This window comes from Acomys minous (genome assembly GCF_964271855.1).
Source record: "Acomys minous genome assembly, chromosome: 8".
In the NCBI taxonomy this organism is placed as follows: Eukaryota; Metazoa; Chordata; class Mammalia; order Rodentia; family Muridae; genus Acomys; species Acomys minous.
In genome coordinates, this window is record NC_140489.1 from 102263371 (window position 1) to 102285755 (window position 22385).

General features: G+C 50.4%; 2 protein-coding genes and 1 long non-coding RNA gene across 3 annotated transcripts; 2 read left to right on the forward strand and 1 right to left on the reverse strand.

Annotated features, from left to right (window-relative positions):
* Positions 1-1279: 1279 nt before the first annotated feature.
* Positions 1280-18616, reverse strand: TCF23 (transcription factor 23). Its single transcript, XM_084793066.1, has 3 exons — positions 8817-18616; positions 7443-7685; positions 1280-5385 (listed from the first exon to the last, which is right to left on the reverse strand). The coding sequence occupies exons 1-3, from the start codon at positions 9033-9035 to the stop codon at positions 5209-5211; spliced, it is 639 nt and encodes a 212-aa protein (XP_084649192.1). The 5' UTR covers positions 9036-18616; the 3' UTR covers positions 1280-5208.
* Positions 18617-18748: 132 nt separating this feature from the next.
* Positions 18749-20166, forward strand: LOC311602919. The gene is made up of 3 exons (XR_014780898.1): positions 18749-19322; positions 19405-19455; positions 19930-20166. It is a non-coding gene; the product is annotated as an uncharacterized lncRNA (long non-coding RNA).
* Positions 20167-20226: 60 nt separating this feature from the next.
* On the forward strand, positions 20227-21681 carry PRR30 (proline rich 30). The gene has a single exon (XM_084793060.1). It carries the CDS (start codon positions 20325-20327, stop codon positions 21333-21335), a length of 1011 nt encoding a protein of 336 aa, XP_084649186.1. The 5' UTR covers positions 20227-20324; the 3' UTR covers positions 21336-21681.
* The last annotated feature ends 704 nt before the right edge of the window (positions 21682-22385 follow it).

Genomic DNA, 22385 nt, shown 5'->3' on the forward strand with positions numbered 1-22385 from the left:
GTGCACTGTGTTTTCACCCTTGCTACCCTGCTTCTTGCTCCCCATGCCAGGCTTGGCTGGCTCCCTCAAGGAGCATGCCTTCCTGTACCTGCCCTTGCCTCCCTCCCCCCACCATTTTACCCTGCTCTGCATGTTCCCCAAGAGAAGAAAGGGGTTGGGGTACAGCAGGACAGCAGAGACAGAGGAGACAGCTGAGTCCTCACGTACTGGGGTGCAGCACTACTACCTACCTTGTTCTGGAAGTCTGGGTGCCTGTAGCCCTTACTAGTCAGCCAGGATAGCCAAAATGTTGAACTAACTTCAGGTTCAGTGAGGGACTTTCTACTGCAGCTCAGCAGTTAAGAGCACTGCTTTTCCAGAGGACCCAGGTTCAATTCTTGACACCCATCTGGTAGCTAATGACAGTCTCTAACTCCAGTTTCAAAAGATCCATTTCATTTCTCGCCTCTGCAGATGCTGTACCCACATGCTGCACAGACATACATGCATGAAAACACATAAATAACTGAGACACCTGATATCTACCACTTGCCTTCACACACATGTACACTCACACTCTCATGTATATGTGCATACGTGCACCAACATGCACACACACAGACTACCCTAAGACACACTCAGACAAATATAAAGACTCCAAAACATGAATTGACCTGAGCATGGTGACAAAGGGGGAGATCTAGGGTTTAAGGCCATCTTTGGCTACATAGTGATTTGAAGGCCAAGCTGGGTTACATGAGACCCCATCTTAGAAAAACACAAAAAGAAAGAAAGGGGGCTGAAGAGTTAGCACACCTGGTAAAGGACCTGCATTACAAGCATAAAGACCTGAGTTCAACTCCCCAGAACCCACGTAAAAAGGCAACTGCAGGGTGGTCCGTGGCTGTAATGCCCATGCTGGGAAGACAGACAGGGGAGCCTCAGGCCAGCCGGTCTTGCCTGTTTGGTGTCAGGCCAATAAGAGACACTGTGGTGGGTGACATTCCTGAGGATGCTGTCCAAGAGGGTCCTCTGGCCTTAACATTCATTGGTGAGTGTGAGTGGGCACACGCGCACATACACACACATGAATACCTGTAGCTGGGTGTGGTAGTAGACTGAGGCCAGAGGACTCTGCTGAGTTCAAGGGCAACCTGTTCCACTTAGGGAATCCCTGTCTCCAACAACAACAACAACAACAACAACAAGAGAGAGCTGGTGATGTAGTCCAGCGGGCACAGGCTCTTGGCACCAAGCTCACGTGAGCTCAGTCTCTGCAGCCCACTTGGTGGGAGGAAGGCAACTCCCACAGTTGTCCTCTGACTGCCATGTGCGTGCCATGGCATTCACCAACACAAAGATAAAAAAATAGGAATAAGTTTTTTAAACAGAGAGAAGAAAAGGATGGGAAACAAGAGAGGAACGAGGCATATAGCATTTTGTCTTCTTATATTATGAAAATAGTTTTGGCCACTTAGATTACCCAGGATTCTCAGAAACACTTAGAATACCCACGGTGTTTTTCAGGTACAGGCAAGGCAGGGCTCAGAAATGTTCTATACAGTCTAGATAACCAATGTTCTAGAATTTTCTGTATCTGTCTCAGCTCTTCATCCTCGGTATGAGAAAGGCAACCATAATAATGTTAGCAAGTGTACAGGGCTGTCCCAATAAAACTTTATTTACACAACAGGTAAAGGCTGGGTTTGACCTCCTGGCCCCGATTTGCCTCGACCTAGAATAGAATAAGGGAGAGGCTGACATTATCGACCCCACCCTAGCCAGGCTCTTTCCAGAAGGAGAAGGCAGGATTAGTTCTTAGAAAACATCTTGACCTTCTTACTATTCTGTAGAGTTCACATTGCTGTGACCAAATTCTGAATAAAACAACGTAAAGTAGGAAAGATTTATTTTGGTCCCAAGTCTCAGAGAGATCCATCCATGGCTTCTTGGTCTCATGGGTTTGGGCAGAACATGATATCAGGAGTATGTGCAAGAGGAGGCAGGAGCATAGCGGTAACAGGGAGGGTGTCGGGGACGATACACAGCCCCAAGGGCGTGGCCCCACCCCCTCCTTCCAGCCTATCCACAGTTCCACTCCCATCCAATAGTCTAATTTTGAGACTGGCCTGGCTGGCCTGCCTGGTCTCCAGCTCACAGTGAGCCTCCTGCCTCTGCCTCCTGAGTGCTAGGACAAAAGGTATGTGGCCCCATGCCCAGCTTATCAATAGTCTGTTTCGAAACCATCCGTGGGCTAAGCCATTCAGTAGGTAAAAGTCCTCCCAGACAAACCCAGATGTACACTTTACTAACCCTCTAACCAGCTCTCCATCCAATGAAGTTCACAGTCAAGATTAGTCGTCCTTCATCCCTAGATAGTGAACGTCACAGTCACCGAGGACGAACCCCTTCACTGGGCTGAACAAGCTCTGCCCTCCCCTAGCTCCATCTAAAGCACAGTCCTGATCTCTTGCAGCACACCCAGCTGGATGGAGGGAGGCATCAGTCTTGCATACCTGCACCTCACCTGGGAGGGAACGGACTAGGCTCACTGGGCACAGCCATCCCTCTGCCATCCTCGACCAGGGCACCTCCAGCGCACTTGTCGTCTGTGCTCCTTAACTTCTGCAGGGTCTTCCTGCACACCCTTGTCCCTAGGGAACACTAGCTATTGTTGGAGACAGACTTCAGCTCCGGCTACTGCCTCCAACTGCTCTTAGCCTTAGCCACTATGTCCCCAGCACAGGTGAGCATAGGTCTCTCAGTCAGTAGGAGTTTGTCGTCTTCTTCTGCCGTGGTTCTGCTTAGCTTACAGACCTGGGCCCTCAGCGTGATGTTCCTTGAGGGCAGCATTGTGCTGGTTGGGGAGGATGAGGCCCTAGTCAATCCCTGGGTCTTTATTTGGCTCCCCTCCCCACTGCCAGCACCTCTGGCTCCCAGGGGTAACCGTGCCAGGTGATTTCCTGGTCACTAGAAAAAAACAGATTTCCCCAGACACAGCCTTACAAAAGTATCTTAGTTGGGCAGAGTGGTCCAGGCCTGTGAGCCCATAAGAATCCCTGCTGAGAGAGAAATATTTCAAATTCAAGGACAGCCTGCATTACATAGTAAATCATGTCAAACGAAACAAAAAGAACCAAACAAACAAACAAATCCTCCTGAAGGGCCCTGTTCTTCTTTAGCCAACCCTCTACCAGCGTCATCCTCCTTTCCTTCCCTGGCTTCTCCACCAGGGTGCTATTATGTGGTCAGCCCTGAAGGGTTTGTCAAAACAAGGCAAAAGCTTGAGTCTGCACAGGGTGGGCGCTTCAAACTCCAGATCAGACTTGACTCAATTACTAAAAGATGCTCTAGTCTATGAGGGGGGCCTCCCAGCGTGGACCCAAAGCCAATCCCCTGCCTGCCCCGGGATGGATTGGATCGCATGCCACTGACTGGGAGGAAATCATGCACATTTCTTTCTTCACCACCCTCCAACTCAACCAGGGAGGTGATGCTATTGGTTTTAAAAATAGAACACCCAGGCTGGACTTTTATGGTCTTGTGAAGAGTACAGCTGCTCCTGGCCTCCCACACCTGGTCTCTGCCCCTGCCTGGCCCCGTCCAGCTGCCCAGATCGGCTCTGTACAAGTTCTCAGGGTCCCTTAGCAGAAATGTGGGACCAGGCAGATTTATGAGTTTGGCCTTGGCTGAGGCCTTCTGCCATGGCTCCTAGCCACAGCCCAGCTGCTCTCTCACAGCCCATGTGGCTCAGACTGGGACGTTCTGTGTCTTCTATCTCCACCCCAGCTTGCTGAGTCACCCACCCTTAGCCCCCTTTTCCTGGATGCTCTAGAGGGTCAGCCCTATGGAGGAGCAGACCAGTCCCTCCCAGCCTGACCAAGCCTCCACTCGACTCATGATCACCCTGCTGGGACTCTAAGCAGCCTCAGTTGCTGAAACATGACAGGAAGGTGGTTCCTTCCGTGTTTAGACCTCAGGGACCAATCTGAAGCTCTCCCTGACTTGGAAAGATCATCTTATTGCATGCTCTGTCCTCCAGTGATTTCTTCAGGGCCAAGGACAAGCACCGCAAAGGCTCTAGAAAAAAAAGTTGGCACCTTGTACCAGGACTTGGGGTACAAGCCTGGGATGTCATTGCCTATGGGGAAACGTTGGCCTTGGGAGCTGATTTTTAGAAATGTACAGATTATACCAAAACCAATAATATCCCAGTCACTCATGGCACAGGAAACACCCAGAAGGCCACCTTGTCTAATATTTCCTTGACGTGAGGTTTATAACATAACAGAAAGAGAACACTGGTCACCACCCCATGAAAGGGACACACAAGCCTTGCTTTAGGCCCTTCAAGGCGATAATGCTGAGTGCATCAATGTCCTTTGTAGGCAGGGCTGTGTGTGGCTGCCTGGATGAGTGAAGGTAGAGCTGCCTTTGGAAGAAGATGATCTGGCCCCTAGCCAGCTGGGACTAAGTTTCCCTGGATTGTAAGCCATTAGGTCTGGAGGCTTCACCTGCTGAGAAGGTGTGAAAGGGTGCAGGGCCCTGGAGCAGGAATGTGGTGATGAAGGGCCCACTGGTAAGACCATAGTCCAGGGCAAAGGACCCTAAGCTCTTCTCTGCGTCTTTGCTGTTGGATAAGCATCTTGTAGGGCAGTTAAAAAAAAAAATCACACTCCATTCTTCAGTTTCCTCTCTGGTTCTGTGTGCTGATCCCAGATGTGTTCACACTTACTGCTACCCAAAGCCCTTCAGGACCCCTGGTACACCCATGAGGACCCCTGGTGCGCCCATGAGGACCCCTGGTGCGCCCACGAGGACTTGCGGCTATGGCTGTCCTAAGCCCCGCTTGGTACTAGCAGAGCAATTTCTGTTTTCTTGCTATGTGAAGAGCCCTAGGGGAGAAAAGTGAGGGTGATCCCATAAGCTGACTTTGAGCCACGTCAAACACTTTTCTTCTTTCACTCCTGTCACTACCATAGGTGAAGAGCCAAAGGCAAAGGTCTCCATCCTGGCTTCTCTCGGAACTCTATACCAATGATGTCATCACTGCCACTTCTGCCTGCCAGAGGCTGTCGTCATCGCTGCTGCTTCTGCCTGCTGGGGGCTTGAAAGTTGAGCTTGAGTCAAATCCAAAGGCTGAATCAGGGGGAAGACAGGTAGAAGGGGTAGAAAATTCTGGTCCTTGAATGAGAGTCACAGTCTAAGAGAATAGGATGAGTGTGTTGGTCATTTGTTACCAAGAGCTGGAGAGGCTGGGGCGGTGAGGAGCATATCTGCTGCTACAGAGACCTGGGACCCCACCTCTGCATCCCGGGTTCTTTGGCCGGTAGCAATGGCTGTGGTGGAATCGAGGCCAGAGCATCCCAAGCCTCCTGCATAAAGACGAGATCGCATGGGCCACTTCTGAAAAGACATAAGATGGGAAATGACTAACACAGCTACAGGGGTCCTACGTAGTGCAGAACCTTCTCTGGCATTCCCTGCTTGACATGTCCCCCAAAGATCACAGTCTTAAACTATCTCCCAACTGTCTGGCAGAGGCACAGGGGGAGCCCACTGGGGACAGCAGGGCTTTAAGAGGAGCTGGAGAGATTGGGGGAGAGAGAAGAGGTGCACTGGCCTGAGCACTGTGAGAGGGAGAAGAGGTTGAGGATGGGGCAAGGGATGGTCTTCAGCTCACACCCTGCAAGGATGTCAAGGCCTCTGCATCAGGAGCAAGGGTGGTTTTTGGAAAATGCCATGCTAGCTGTGGGGTAGGGGTGTCACACACCTTTAATCCCAACACTCAGGAGGCAGAGAGGCAGGTGGATCTCTCTGAGCCCAGCCTGGTCAATAGAGCAAGTTCCAGGACAGCCAGGGCTACAGACAGAGAAACCCTGTCTCAAAAAACAAACACAAACACAAACAAATGGATGGATGAAAAAAAAAATGCAAGGATTACTCTGCTCAGAGTTCCTCCTCCTCTCTGTCATCCCCCACTTGGGGGCTCAATGCTTCTCTCCACTACCTGTCAGAGTTCTAGACCTCTCCTCCCTTGTCCCCTCCCCTCCCCTCCCCTCCCCTCCCTCCCCACTCTTCTCCTCTGTTCTTTAACCAGCATACTTATTGTTCACCTACAACTCACAAGGGCTTTGTTTTCCATTGATCACCGTTTTACAGACAAGGACCATACTATCTTACCCTATGCCCCTGTGCCCAGTGCTACCTATAGCATTTTAGACCTACCCCATTCAGTCTCAGAAGTTTATATTCCAGCTATATTCTCAAGGGAAATAAAAGTTATATTTCAAGGTATTTCAGAAGAACAATCTGTAGGAGAAAGAGTGATTAAAAAAAAAAATAGTATCCATCGTAAGATCAGCCTGGTCTACAAAGTGAGTCCAGGACAGCCAAGGCTACACAGAGAAACCCTGTCTCAAAAAACTAAAAAAAAGAGAGAGAGAGAGAGAGAGAGAGAGAGAGAGAGAGAGAGAGAGAGAGAGAGAGAGAGATAGGGGCTGGAGAGACGGCTCAGTGGTTTAGAGTACTGCCTGCTCTTCCAGAGGTCCTGAGTTCAGTTCCCAGCAACCACATGGTGGCTCACAACCATCTATAATGTGATCTGATGCCCTCTTCTGCAGATAAAGCGCTCATATACAATAAATAATAAATAAATGAATCTTTAAAAAAAAGAGATAAGAGATAAGTATGTGGTTCACTCAGCCTCTAGCTTTCTTTCTTTCTTTCTTTCTTTCTTTCTTTCTTTCTTTCTTTCTGTTTTTGTTTTGTTTTGAGACAGCGTTTCTCTGTGTAGCCCTGGCTGTCCTGGACTCACTTTGTAGACCAGGCTGGCCTTGAAATCATTACAGAGATCTGTCTGCCACTGACTCCCCAAGTGCTGAGATCACAGGGGTGTGCCACGGCACCCAACTGCCTCTAGCTTTCTTTAGCATCCAACCGTAGTGGCTGCCTCTGCTGTGTGGTTACTGACCCTTATCCCTTTCACTCAATATGTACTCCAAAAGAGAAGGCCGGCTCCTGCCTTGTTTCCATCTTGCCCACCCTCCAGCTGAGGTCAGGAAAACTAGGTAACCGTTTGGCATAGTGCAAGCTGGAGGCCTTCCAACCCGTACTGCTCTCCTCCCAATCCGGTTGCTTCTGCACTGTGGGTTTAGGCTGTTGTCCTCCGAGAGAGCAGATGTCTGCAGCAACAGTAGTCCAGAGAGAAATAAGACAGGCGCCATGGGAGAAGCAGCTTGGAAATGGATGGCTCTCCTGGGTTCTGGGCCTCAGACCAGGAACCTGCTCCTCTCTTCCCCTGACACTAAGAGTCTGTGTTTCCCTCCTCCCGGAGCAAGCACGCTCCCACGCAAACGCACCCAGTCACCACCCCACCCCCAAGAGCCTCCATCCTCCTCCTGAGGGAACAGGAAGAAAAAAGACCCCACTTCCCATCTCCCTCCCCAAGATTCCTGACCTACCTTGAGAGGGTGCAAGTAGCAGAGTCCACGCAGAAAGGGCGGCCAGGCAGGGCCAGGCAGCTCTTGGCCGAGTGCTTGGGTGAGGTGGGCTATGTAGCTTGTGGCCAGCACCAGCACATCCAACTTGGAAAGCTTAGTGTCGGGTGGTACTGCAGGCAGAGCAGCCTGCAGGGCCAGGAAGGCCTGGCGTAGAGTCTTCACCCGGGTCCGCTCCCGTGCTGCATTCTCAGGGCTGGCCTCGCTCTGCAGAAAGGGCCCCGGGAGTGCATCTGACCCAGCTTCCCATCCACCCCTGGCTTCCTGTTGGTGCTGCTGCTGCTGAGACAGAGTTTCACGTCAGGTGGCACTGCAGCCCACGCTGGACTTGAACTCTCTGTGTAGGCTAGGATGACCTTGAACTTGGGATCCGCCTGCTTCCACCTCCCAAGCCAACAACATTGAGTAAGGCTGGGGTTCCAGGGACATACTGCCAGCCTGGTTGACCTTGACGTCTAAGGGCCCATTAGTGTCTTCTGCTGGAGTTAATGGGCCTCACTGGTTTTAAGCCATCCTCATAATACAAACGAAGGACTGCCTGGGCTGGGGTCAGAGGACCAGAAGGCTCAGAACCCCAAGAGTCTCATTTTCCACTAACTTCTGTTCCACTCCCAAGTCTTGTGCCTGCTTATCAGAGTACCCTGGAGGCCACAAGAAGCATAGAGCCATACCCCTGCTCAGCAGGGCTGACCCTTGAACCCAACTAGGTCCTGAGATGAAGAGGTTGCTATGGTAAAGAGGGAAGGACGCTGCACCAAGGATCAAAACCCACAGTCCTGGGCTGAGGATGTAGCTCAGTCAGTAGAACGTTTGTCTACCATGTGTGAGGCCCAGAATTCAATCTCCAGTTGCTGCATAAACCAGGTGTGGTAGCACAGACTCCTAGCTCTTGGAATGTGGAGGCAGAAGGGCCAGAGGTCCAAGTTCTAGATTACAGGGGAAATTTGAGACCAGCCTGGGCTACATGAGACTCTGACTCAAAAATTGATAGGTAGGTTGGTAGTAGATAGATAGATAGATAGATAGATAGATAGATCTCAGACTAGGTCGCCTGCCATTGGGTGCTGCTGCTCAGGGACATTAGGCAAGTCACATCTCTCCTCTGGGCCTGAGTTTCCTCAGCAGAAATAAGTCATGTCAACTCTCTGAGCTGTGCTCTGATGAGGCTCTGACCTGTCCTGCCCACCCCCAGCATGGTACCACGGACCCAAGGAGCCAGCATCCTTCTCTTGGCGGAGCCATCAACACTGAGCAAGACTCTGCCTTCAGAGGTGGCATCTCACTGCCCTCCAAACCCTCCTTTCCCCAGCTCCCTCCTGTGGTCCAGAGTGTCCTTACCCTGCCATGAGCTGTTCCCCTAGCTCTGGTGCCTCGAGGGGCAGAGGTGGCTCTGCTCAACCTGTGATTGCTCCAGCTGGTGTCGTCCCATAGAGCCTGCCGCGTCCTGTTGAGGCGGCTCTTCTTCTTCTCAGTGCCCAGAAGTAACCGCGCCTTGCCCTTAGTCTGGCTATGCCCTGCTCCTGGCATTTCCGGTGCATCTGTGGCCTCCTGTGACATGTCGCAGTCTTGGAGTATGGGGCTTGTAGGCCCTAGAGCAGGAACACAGTGCCCGAAGGAGCCCTGGGCTCAAGCTAGCCCGGACGGGCTGACCATCCAGCCAGCAAAGCTTGTATCTGAACAAGCTGGCGCCAACGCAATCCTGCTTCACTCCTTACTCTGGGAAAACTGCCCACCCGGCACAGCCCCCGCAAAAAGCCTCCTCCCGCCTCCCATCCCGGCTGAGGGGTGGGGGCTGCTGCATGCTGGGAGTGGCCAAGCCCTAGGATAAGGCCCCATGCTAAGAAGGCAGGAGGATGGGTAGGAAGAGCGTGCCCTATCACGCCATGACTGACCCTAACAGAATAATTCTCTGATGGAGCTACCACTTCAGGTTTGGGTCCCAAGTCCGTAGTCCGGGGCCGTGGATCTCCACCTTTGTGCCAGAGGCTGCCGGCATATATCTCACAATGGCCTTTCTTCTTCCCATCAAAGAACGTGCGCCGAGGAGCTACTTCCAACTCCTCAAACATGCTTCCCAATTCTAACTTCTGCCTTTCCGTGCCCCGGTGCCTTCCTCCTACGCTTCCAAAGGAATGGTGCCACCTTTAGGGTTCTGCCCTTCTCTTATATGGACTTTAACCCCACCCTGCCACCAGCCTATATCCCTGTTTGATTGGCAGGACCACAGCCTGGCTAGTATCCTGATAACACGCAGATGTTTCACTCTATATGCCCTGTGCTGTGCTCCGCACTTGATACAAGCATCTTATTTGTTCTCTAGAGCAACCACAAAGAAAAGAAATCACGTGTGTGTGTGTTCATGTGTGTGTTTGGGTGTGGGTGTACTTGTGTGCACATGTGTGTGGAGGTAAAGAGGTCACCCTCAAGTATCTTTCCTCGGGTGCTGTCCACCCCATTTTTAAAAAATTTAATTAAAATATAATTATATCACATCCCCCACATGCTGTTTTAGACAGACTCTGTCTCTAGGACCTGGGCTTGCAGATTAGGATAGGCCAGTTGGCCAATGAAGCTGCAGGAAACCTTCTGTAAAAACAAAACAAACAAACAAGCAAACAAATCCCACTTGTTTCGGATGTAGGAAACTGCAGTGTGAGGAGATGAAATAACTTGGCCATTGTGTTTTGGTTTGGTTTTTGTTTGTGATGACATTATGCTGTATAGTCTTGGATGGCCAGAGGCTTGTTGCATAGCCCAGGCTGGCCTTGGTACACAGCAGCCCTCCAGCCTCAGTTCTCCCAAGTGCTGGGATTACAGTACAAGGTCAAATCCAGGGAGTAGTGAGGCTAGAGATGCCCACGGGATGAGGGGCAAGTTCTCTCAGCTTTCAGAGCAATGTTCTCAGAAAGGCCTTCTTACAGAAGCATTGCCCAGAGCCCTTTAGAAGCTGGATCTGGCCAGGGCTGAGGCTACATTGACAGGGATGCCGGGAAAGCCCTCAGCACACAGGAACTGGTCCTTTCTCTCTGCTGGGAGTTGCTATCATCGAGGGAGAAAGGTCTGGTAAGATCCGCTGACTTTAAGGGCACAGTGCAGGGAGGAAGAAGGTATTAAAACCACATGGTAGCTGCATGGAAGGAGATCCTGTGCCTATGCTCTCAGAGCCAGGTGACTTGAACACTTCCAAAAGGCTCCTCTACTGTTGAGTGCTCAGTCCTTGGGAGGTCTGGAAAGTCATAGTCATGTGAGGCTGCAGCCTCTCAGGGACACGTCCTCAGTGTAGGTACCACCCAGTGAAAAGCAGTGTCACAGACTGAGGGGGATGGTGCAATGTGACAGTGTCTGCTTAGAGTGGGTGAGGCTGTGAGTGTGATTCCCAGTATACAGAGAGAGCGAGAGAGAGACAGAGATGACAGAGAGAGGGAGATATGTGGGAGGCTAAGACAGGGTCACCTCAAGTTTGTGGCCAGGCTGGGCTATAGAGTGAGGCTCTGTTTAAAGAAGGAAGGAAGGAAGGAAAAAAGGAAGGAAGGATGAACAAGCAGAATATCACCTCAATTTTGAGGCCAGCCTGGGCTACATAGTCTCAGGATGGCCTAGGAGTCTCTTCCCACAGAAAGAAACAACAAAGAGCAAGAAAGGGAAGACGGACAGAAGAAATACATCTGTCCCAGTAAATAAGAGCAAGGTGAGAGGGATGCACAGAGTTGTGGTTCCCATGCCAACAGGTGCAGGGGCCATGCCTAGCATCCCAGTATCTTGTACAAATATTCCTGCAAGCAGCAGAGAAGGCATCGGGGCTGTGGGAGAGCTGGCTCTGAAGGGCTTTGCATGCTGTGACCATCCTCTGAGGGTGTAGCTCGGGCCAAGTGGGGCTTGGATCTCTGCTGACCTGGCACCGCCTGGGTGCGTGGATAACGGCAGCCAGGGGATGCGCTTTTGGAGAACGGTCTCTGTGAGAACTATGTCTCAGCCCTGTGCCTCAGCTCATTTTCTAGCAGATGGACCCAGCAGGGCAGTAGGCTCCCTGCTTCCGGCTGGTACTGCCCCAGCTCATGAAAGTTGAGCTTCGTGGCTTCTGCTGTGGCTTCTAGTGAGCGACAGCAGGTTTACTCCTTCTGGGTTCTGCTTCATCCCCGCTCCATCGGCCCCCGTGATAGTGGGACTGACTCTCCAAGGATGTGAAGACAAAATGATGCCAGACGTGTTGCCCTGTGTGACTGGTACCATAAGCCCTTTGATGTTAAATTTGTCAGCAGCTGTGGTTTAGTTGCGATTGGCCAAGTGCACATTTCCAATCTGAGATGTGAAAGGTCAGATGGCACCACCATTGCAGAGTGAATTCATCTGCCAAAGTATATGAACTGTGACCCCCAGCACGGTAGGCTTGTGAGTGGCGATTAGTGGCAATGGCTCTGCCCTTCTACGTGGATGGAAGTCAGGGACGTGGACACAGCCCAGTTGGCAGGGTGCTTGCCTTGAGCCCTGGTTGATCTCCAGCACCTCATTAACAGAGCTGAGGTGTATTCCTGGAACCCCTGCAGTCAGGCTGTGGCAGCTGGGAGACCTAAAGTTCAAGGCTATCATCAGCTACCTAAGGAGTTCAAGGCCAGCCTGGTCTGCATGAGACCCTGCCACAAACAACAGCAAACACTTTAAGGTGATTTATGTTTGAGAACTCATGTTCTTGGCTGTGTCTTACTTTCTCCTGAGCACTGCTCTTTCTCTCAACCTTCATTCTTAAGGCCTAGGTCAAAAATATCTTCTAATAAACTGCAGCCCTCTCATAAAAATTAAAAAGTAAGTAAAGAGATTATTGTCATGACCACTCTTTTATTTGTTTTTCCAGACAGGGTTTCTCTGTGTAGTCTTGGCTAGCCTAGACTCGATTTGTAGACCAGGCTGGCCTCGAACTCACAGCGATCCCGCCTGCCTCTGCCTCCCAGTGCTGAGAGTAAAGGCCTGTGCCACCACTGCCCAGCTTGTGAACACTTTTTAACTTATTTATAAAGGTTTATTATGTTTATGTGTCTGTCTTGGTGTGGTAGCATACCCTCAGGAGGCAGAGGCAGTTAGATCTCTGTGAGTTCAAGACCAGCCTGGTCTACAAATCGAGGCCAAGACAGTCAGGACTACACAGAGAAACCTTGTCTCAAAAAAAAATGTGTCTGTTTGTGAGTGTGTACTGTAAGTGCAGGTACTGGTAGAGGGCAGAGGTCCCTTGGAATTGGTGCTCAGTAGAGTGTGAGGTGCCCAATGTGAGTGCTAGGAACTGGACTCAGGTCTTCTTTGCAGGGGCAGTGAGGTGGCTAATTTTAAGTAAACTTGACACAAACCATAGCCATCCAAGAGGAGGGAACCTTAGTGGAGAAAATGACTCCATAACACCAGCTATAACAAGCCTCTAGAGCATTAAAAAAAATTGTTTATTATGTATGCAGTATTTTGCCTGCATGTACACCTGCACACCAGAAGAGGGCACCAGATCTCACTATAGATGGCCATGAGCCACCTTGTGGTTGCTGGGAATTGAACTCAGGACCTCTGGAAGAGCAGTCAGTGTCCCCATCCTCTGAGCCATCTCTCCAGCCTTCTAGGGCATTTTCTTAATTAGTGATCAGTGCAGGAGGGTGAAGCCCGCGGAGGGTGAAAACATCCTTGGGCTGATGGTCCTGGGTTCTGTAAGAAAACAGTCTGAGCAAGCCACAAGGGGCAAGCCAGTACTCAGGGCTACTCCATGGCCTCTGCATCAGCTCTTGTCTCCAGGTTCCTGCCCTGACTTCCTTCCATGAAGAAGAGTGACATGGAAATATAAGCTAATGAAACCTTTCCTCTCCAAGTTGCTTTTGGTCATGGTGTTTCACCACAGCAATAGTGACCTTGACTAAGACAGGCAGCCATTCCTCTTAATCGCTGAGCCAGCTCTCCTGGGCCCCACTGTCTTGTGTGCACGCCTATGTGCTCTACCTAATTCCCCACACGTACTTTGTACCCTCCTGCTTTTCACTATGAGACAGTACAATAAAAAGGCCTGGTCAGGCTTGATGGCATATACCTTTATATCTAGGAGTTTGAGGCTAGCCTGGTCTACATAGTGAGTTCCAGGCCAGCCAAGGCTATATAGTGTCTCAAAAAAAAAAAAAAACTTTAAGAAAAAGGGGGAGAAGGAAAAGGAGAGGAGGAGGCAAGCCAGCCAGCCTTCATAATAATAGAGACCCTTGACCTTAGATCTCCCAGGACTGTTAGAAACATCTCTTTTCTTTAAAAAGATTCGTTATGGATACAGTGTTCTGCCTGCGTGCCCACCTGCAGGCCAGAAGAGGGCACCAGATCTCACTATAGATGGTTGTGAGCCACCATGTGGTTGCTGGGACTTGAACTCTGGACCTTTCGAAGAACATATAGTAGTACTCTTAACCTCTGAGCCATCTCTCCAGCACTAGGAACATCTCTTGTTCCTCATTAAATTGCCCAGTCTCAAGTATTCTTTTATAGCAACACAAAGCACACTAGGACATCTGAGGACACGGCATATAAGCCAGATGGAAGAAGAAGAGCTCCACACATTGTGTTCTTGAATCCATTCGGCCATATCCTAAAGGCATTTTTGTATCGTTTAATAGTGTGATTGAAAATGTTGGTGACCAGCAGCTAGAGATGTACTGGTTTGAAGTTTTGGACATTCTGTTTTCTCTCTTTGAATACTTACCTATCTACAGTTGCTTGGCACCTTTTTCATGGTCATAATTCCCCCAAGAATGGTTAGTTCTTCAAGTGGCTTTTTTTTTTCTTCCCCTACCCCGTACGTAATGTACAACTCCAATAGGAGGAGAGAGGCTGGAGAGGAAACTCCGAAGGTAAAAGTTCTTGCCCTGCGATCCTGACATCCTGAGTTGGATCCATGTTTTTGTTTGTTTGTTTTTTTTTTTAAAGGCGGGGCGGGGGTGTCTTGGTGTGGTGGCAATCTCACATTCCTATGGTGAGATGGTAGGCAGAGACATGAGGAATCAGCCGGAAATTCAAGGACCAGCTAGCCTAGAGTACACAGGGCTGTGGCAGAAATAATGAGAGATTCTGCCTCAAAAACAAGATAGTCTTCTGGTGGTTGGTGGCGCACATCTTTAATCCCCAGCACTTAGGAGACAGAGGCAGGTGGACCTCATGAGTTTGCGCCCAGATTGGTCTACAGAGTGAGTTCCAGGACGGCCAGGGCTACACAGAAAAACCCTGTCTTGAAAAAAGAAAGAAAGAATGAGAAGGTGGAGGAGGAGGAGAAGAGGAAGAAAACAAAAACCAAGATAAGCTATTCTTTTCTCTGCCGTGGTGGGCTGTCCATTTGACTTGGTTTCCCAACATGTCTCTTCTCGCAACCATTTCAGAACCAAGTAAGTTCTGGCCAAAAAACAAAAGCAAAAGGTAACCGGTCACCAAAGGTTTTCTAGTGAAACCTGGTAACAAAATCAGGTATTTCAGCAAGAGATGGCACTGGAGGACAGCCACTGGCCATGTCTGTAATGGCATCACAGCTTATATTGATTCTCAGCCAAGGAGCAATCCTAGTGGGTCGAGCTGAAAGTTTTCACCTCTGAAGATTTGGGCATGCTTAATTAAGAGCCTGAGTTGATGTTTATCTGCCCTACAGGAGTAAGTTGATTGGCGCAGTAATAAACACACAGAAACTTCGGTGGGGGAGAGGTGAAAAGTGATTACTGACTTCTGAAAGATGTCTCCTGGCCACATGCACACCATAGCACACGAGCACCCTCACTCTCCGCCTCACACACATGAAAACAAGATATAAAAGGGAAGGAAAGGTGATAGGGTCACACTCTTGTAGCCAACTGCAGTTAGCATATTCACAGCAACCATTTGTAGGTTTCAGGGTAGAACATTCGAAAGAAATAGCACATGATGTTCCTGAGCCCAGAGTTGGAGGAATTTGGGTGGGAAGAAGATGTGGTAGATAATATCTACAACAGGAAATGACCAGCAAACTAAAACAACTGCGTTACAACCCCGGCTGCCAAGTGATTCGAGGCTTCCTTTCACTTGCTCAGCAAATGTGCTAACAAACAGTCATTACCACGGAAGAGAATTGGTCATCGTGAACTCGAGTTCCCCTGGTTTCTCATTCACCCCAGTGAGAAGTTCCGCTTCTAACATTTCTGAAACCAAATGTGCAGTGTTTCAGACACGGCTGCTCCTGTGCTCCAGCCATCAGCTGGGTGTCCAACAATTCAATGACAGTCTAGCACCATGTAGCCAGAGGCTCCCATAGATCAAAGGGACAGATCCTATAGTCTGGGACCATTTGTACTTCTAAAGGACTGGCCGTGGACCAGAGCTTCCCATGACTTCCTCTGTCCATCTGACAAATCATCAGAACAGCTCATAGAATCCAGAGCTCAGCCTTCCTTAGGCTTTCTCTTTTGTCATAAAGGATAGAACCCAGGAATAGCCAAAGGGAAGAGACATGTAGGGCAAGGGACATGGAGGATGAAGGGTGAGGGAGGCCATGCTTCCTTGCCCTCTCTGGGCACACCATCCCTCCAGCACCTCCATGAGACCACCAGCCCTCTTGTTTAGGGTTTTTTTTAATGAATATTCATCATATGGGCACAGCGATTACACTATTGGCCATCGATGACTGAATCCAGTGTCAAGTTCCTCTCTTCTTCCTGAAGGTCAGTAAACAGGGCTGGAGTTTGCCTCCTACTAATCACCCTGTTTACTCTTCTGGCTATGGGCCCACCAATAGACATCATGGTAGCATAAATTGATGTACAGTTGACTGGGGCTCATTATGAAAATCAAGACAGCAAATGCTATAATACAAGCGAGCTTCAAATTATGGTTCCCATATCCCTAGAACATAAACACTTTCCAAAAAGACTCAAATAGTATGGTAACCAAACAGCCCAGTCTATGTGGGATCTTGTGGGTCTTTGTGCTGGAAGTCTCAAGTCTTGTCGGTCCTGGTGGCCAGGTCTCAGCCTCTACATTCATTCATTTCTAAAACTGATATGGCTGAAGTTTTGACTAGTTTCCCATTCCTACTACACACCCTTTTATAAGTGCCCTTCTATTGTGTGCATGTGTGTACCAAGGGGGAGAAATATGGAGGAGAGGGGTCGATTGCCCTTGCGTGGGTATGAAGGTCAGAGGTCAGGGTCAGGTGTTTTCGTCTATTGCTGTCCACCTTATTTATTGAAAGCCTCTCTTACTAAACCTGGAGTTCACCATTTCAGCTAGGGTGGCTGGCCAGCAAGCCCCCAGAATCCACCTGTCTCTGCCCCCCAGAGCTGGGGGCCTAGAGATGTGAGTATCCATGCCCAGCTCTCATGTGGGTGCCGGGGATCCCAAGTCAGGTCTTCCTGCTTGTACAACAAGCACTTTACCATCTCCCCAGCCTCCCCTTTTCCAATTGTACACAAGCCATGCCTTTTACTCATTCCTAATTTTATTATGGTCCATTATTTGGGGTGAAAATGCTTCAGGGCACTCAAAAGGAGGCAATAAAAAAATATTGGGGCCAGCAAGATGGCTCAGAGGGTACAAAGCACTTGATGTAAGTTTAATGACTCCAGGACCTGCATGGGGGAAGGAGGGGACCAACTTGTCCTTTGGCTTCCACATGTGTGCTACGTGATGTGTGTGCCTGGGCACATAAAATGAATAAATGCAAGGGTTGGAGAGACTGCTCAGCAGTTAGGAACATTGGCTGCTCTTCCAGAGGACCCGGGGTTCAATTCCCAGCACCCACACATGGTGCCTCACAACCATCTATACATTCAGTTACAAGGGCTCCAATGACCTCTTCGGGCATCTGAGGACACCATGCGTGCACATGGTGTACAGACAGACGTACATGTAAGCAAAACACCCATACACATAAACATTTAAATAAATTCAATAACAAAACAATTGAATGGTGGGCCAAAGATTTGAATATAAACTATGTATGAACATGTGGAAGTACTTTGTAAAATTGGCTAGGAAGAAAGCTCAATTGATAAAAGTGCTTGCTTTGCAAACAGAAGAAACTGAATTGGTTCCCCAGAACCCAGCAGTGGGGAGGCTGAGACAGGCAGATCACTGGAATTCACTGGCTGCTTAGATGAAGGAAACAAATTGGTAAGCCCCAGGCCCAGTGAGAGACCCTGTCTCAAAAAAATAAACTGGAGAAGTGATCCAGAAAGACATCTCACAACAAGCTCTAGCTTCCACATGTATACACACATATGTACATTAACTCACACACATGAACACAGACACCGCACAGTGTTAAGAAAATACCTAGGAAGCCGGGGAGGCAGAGGTAGGAGGATTACTGTATGTTCGAGGCCAGCCTGGTCTACAAAGTAAGTCCAGGACAGCCTAGGTTACACGAGAAATAGCTAGGGCTATAGAGATGGCGCGGTGGCTAAGAACATTGGCTGTTCTTCCAGAGGACCCAGTTCTCAGAACCCACATGGAGGCTCTCACAACTGTCTGTGACTCCAGTGCCAAGGGATCTGACACCCTGCACTGGCTGGTTTTGTGTGTCAACTTGACACAAGCTGGAGTCATCAGAAAGAAAGGCGCCTCAGTTGAAGAAATGCATCCATGAGATCCAGCTGTGGGGCATTTTCTGTATTAGAGATTGATGAGGGAAGCCCCAAGCTGTTGTGGATGGTGCCATCCCTCTGTTGATGGTCCTGAGCCAGCCCTGTGAAGCAAGCCAGTAAGCAGCGCCCCTCCATCAGCCTCTGGGCCAGCTCCTGCCTCCAGGTTCCATCCTGTCCTTTCTCCAATAATGTGGAGATGTAACCCAAATAAACCCTTTCCTCTCTCCCCAGCTTGCTTTTTGGTCATGGTGTTCTCATCATAGCAATAGAAACCCTGAGACACACCCTCACACAGTCATACATACAGGCAAAACACCAACGCACATAAAATAAGCAAATAAATAAACCATTTAATAAAAATTTTAAAAAGAAAATAGCTATGGGACTGAAAGATGCTCATGGGTTAAGAGCACTTGCTGCTCTTGCAGAGGACTGGAGTTCAGTTCCCAGCACCCATATCAGCAACTCTATCAAGCTCCAGGGGATCCAACACCCTCTTCAGGCCTTCACAGGCACATGCACACATATGACACTCACGAGACAGAAACACACACACACACACACACACACACACATCTAAATAAAATCTTTAAAAATAGCTGTTAAAATAGTAATATTCACAAGGATGAAAGAGTATGGAACACAACTCCTTTCCTGAGAAAGCAAGTGGAGGAGGACATTTGGAAGGCTCAGCCCCAGCCTCTGGGGAGTGCTGAGAACTGTTAGGCTCATGAGCAGAAGAGGCAGAGCTAGGTTTGTGGGTGTGCATTGAACAGTTCTGTCTACTTGACAATTTTACCAAAACAGCCCAGCATGTCCCTGAGAAAGAGCCAGAGCTTTGAGGGGGAGGGGGAAGGCAGAATCTATGATGTCATTGTCCAAGCTCTGTGACATAGGCTTTTGATGCCAGCAAGAGCTGCTTTCAGGGAATGAACTCCTCAGCTCCCACTAGGGGCGGCAACGCCACCCCTTAGGCAAAGCCTTGGTCTCTTGGAGCCTTTTACCACCTGGCCCCAGTGTTGCCTTCACCGAGTCTGATAATCTTTCTCAGCCAAGACCGGGCTGAGCAAGAGGGACACCAGTGTTAAGGGTGACAAGAGGCTAGGCGAACCAGCATGCCAACAAAACAGGATGCTTACAAAAATCTCTGTGTGAGGGTTAAAGGGCAAGCCCTGTATCACAGAAGAGCGCTGTGTGTCTGAACAAGGACTGAGCACCTTTCAGACTGGAATTCTCGGTCAGAGTCGGCTCAGGGGTGAAAGGGGGATGGTGGGGGGGGGGGAATATAGACTGTTTTGTGACTCTGCTTTCTCTCCCAGGTCTCCTATCTGATGAAGTGTCTTGCAAAACGGCAGAAGGAATCCACATTGGTAAAACCTCCCGCACAGTCCTTTCCATCCCTTTCTGGTCTTGGTCCTCTTTGCCCTGTGCCGCCTCTTTCAGCTCTGCCCCTCCCGCCTCCCAGCCATCATCTCCACTTTTTTTTTTCTTCCTTTTAAACTTTCTCTAGGGTATCTTGCCTGATTTTCTGCCCTCAAAGGTGGCAGACAGCTAGTGTCTTTGCTGTCTGGGGACAGACTCATGTAACCCAGGCTAGTCTTGAGCGCCTTATATATCCCTGCTGGGATTACAAGCTTATGCCAGCAGGCCCTGTGTGTGGTGTTGGGGAATCAAACTGAGGACTCCATGCATGCCAGGCAGGCAGCCCACCAGCTGAACTGCACCCAAAGACTTCACATCTGGACACGAGCGCCGGAAGCCGAGTCCAGAAGTGGACCAGCCATCCCAACATTTTGACCTCTCTCCCTCCCCCCCCCCCCCCCCCCCGCCTTCTCTCTCTGCAGGTCCTACAGACCGTGTCTTCCCGATTCCACCGAAATAGCTGCAGCTGTCCCTCAGCCCCACCCTGGGACAGCTCTCATTCCCCGTCTCCACACATCCCCAGCGAATGGCTAAGACAACAAAGTGAAGAGCGAAGCTTAGATGCAGGCTCTGGACTGAGCACACCACAGCTGAGGAGAAGAGGCTGTGTGGCCCCTTGGCCTGCTGCTGACACCTGCAGCAGACCAAGGTTGCAGCCACCCTGCACACAGAAGGCAGTCTTGATTGCCAGCCATAGCTGGCCTCAGAGACACCCCCCCCCCCGCCCCCTGCCACCACCACTCCCCAGCACTGACTCTGTTAGGTCGCCACTCTCTGGTCTTGTTACCCCATTCACTCCTCTCCTGGATTTGAGGCAATGTTACCTCACCACAAGGACCAGGTGCTGCAACAGACCACAGTGCCCCCAGCGTGCCCCCCACTGGTCCTCTCAAAATTTGTGGATTCCCCTCCACCCAATTTAGGCCCTGGTTCTCCTCTCCATCAGTCCTTCCCTCCTTTCCACCTCTCTTTGCCCTCTGCCACGCAGGGCCCCCCAAGTTTCCCCACCCTCACCCACCAAAACTATACTTCTTTTGGTGAAAACCCCCTCTCCCTATACCCGACCTCTCCCGCCAACTATCAGCTGTGCCTGTCCTCTTCTCTCATCCAGTCCTATCTTTCTCAGCTACAAAACTCCTCTCCTCACGCTTGCCAGTCTCCGCCCCACAGCTCCAGGCTCACTTCCGGTAGGCACCGCTCACCACCTGGGGGGACAAGGGGATGCGTGGCAAGCAAGGTGGATCCTGCATTATTCAAGGACCTAAACGCCATCATCCAAACCCTGGTGGGTCGTCTGGGGCCCCACAGAATTGCTATAGACCTGCAGCTGCTGTTTCTGCAGCACATGTGGCTAGGCACAGAAGGCCAGGTCCCAGTCGTGGCTTATCCTATATGTCTAGTGTGCCTCCAGTACCGCACCCCATCTTGCCCCACCACCAAGTACAAGACTGTACCCAGGCTGCTTGCCTACCCTCAACTACCGGTTCCCGTGCGGGGCCAGGAAGCTGGACTTCTCCCAGTAAGCATTGGCTTCGCCCTCTGCCTGCCTCGGGGCCAGGCGAAGGCTTTGCATCTGCTGCCAAAAAAAAAGCAGGAGGGAGCAGAGTCTCAGGGAGAGGCCCTCCAGAGACAAAAGCCTGCAACCCAGGCACCATCAGCTCAGATCACAGGCGCATACTCCCAGGCCGGGAGGCTCAGGTCTGCAGATCTTCAGTCACCAAAATCCAGGCAGTGCCCCAGGCCTCCAGCAAGGCAGGCTACTGCCTCCCCAAAGCCCAGGACTTCTCTTGCCCCAAAGAGGTCTATTCTTCGAAAGTTGCTATCTTAAATCCAGAGCAGCGGAGATCCTCTGGAGCACCCCTTTCAACCCCTACCTTTCCTACCAGGACTTCTCAGATCTTGGGGAGCCAGAGAGACACCTTGAAGGGCTGGCTGGCTGGAGGCCAGGTGTGTTCTCCTGCCCTGAACCCTGGGAACCCCTTGTGGAGCCTGCTCTCCCCTAGTTGAGACCAGGGCACCCCTAGGCCCCATTCAGCCTTCAGTGTGTCCAATAAAGCCTGAGAAGCTTGTGTTTGTGGATGGAACGGTTGCCTATAGGATAAAGCCTGTCCCCAAAAAGGCTAGTGGTGGGAATGGGGGTAGGGTGGGGTGGGAGACGACAGAAGGATTAAGGACAGCAAGTGCTTAATCCTGACACTCAAGTGCTTAATCCTGAGCTGTTTAGAGGCCTCTACAAGGCTCTTTTCGGGTTTAAATTCAAGTCTGTGGACGATAATTGGAACCAAAGATTAGGCCAACGAATGGGTCTATTTCTCTATGGACAGGCTGGCGTGGCAAGGGCGCAGCTTTTCCTCACAGGGAAGGACATTGTTAACTCATTCACAGGGGAGCACAAGTCCATGCACAGACTGGAAACCAGAAGGTTCCCTCTGAAGGGTGGAGGTGCCAGGGGCTGGAGAGATGGCTGCTGGGGAAAAGAGCGCCAGCTGCTCTTCCAGCGGATTCAGCTTCAATTCTCACCATCCAAATGGCAGCTTATAACTACAGTTCCAGGGGGATCCAATTGCCCTCTTCTGGCTTCAGGCGGCACCTACAAGCAATCCGCCCCCCTCCCCGTCCCCGACCCCCGCGAGACAGGATGGGGAGGGGCAAAAAGTTTAGCGGGGGACGGGTACTACGCACAGCATACAGAAGACACCTGTCGAAGAGCAAGCGCCACCCATAACTTCTCTGTTCCAGAAGTAGATGTCAAGCTGGAAGGACCCAATTAGGCGCGGAGGAGGCTGTAAAAGTGGGGAGTGCAGTGAAATCTGATTTGAAGCCAGGCTTGTTTTGGAGTCTCTGCCTTCTCTGTGACCTGAGAGAAATCATTTCCTCT

Excerpts from the sequence above, each read along its gene's own strand:
- TCF23 (XM_084793066.1), bottom strand. The coding sequence starts at position 9,035 with ATGTCACAGGAGGCCACAGATGCACCGGAAATGCCAGGAGCAGGGCAT. Across the intron at positions 7,686-8,816 it reads GGGGAACAGCTCATGGCAGG|AGCGAGGCCAGCCCTGAGAA; the intron begins GTAAGGACACTC and ends CCCTTTCTGCAG. Across the intron at positions 5,386-7,442 it reads GCTACTTGCACCCTCTCAAG|AAGTGGCCCATGCGATCTCG; the intron begins GTAGGTCAGGAA and ends ATGTCTTTTCAG.
- PRR30 (XM_084793060.1), top strand. The coding sequence starts at position 20,325 with ATGTTACCTCACCACAAGGACCAGGTGCTGCAACAGACCACAGTGCCC.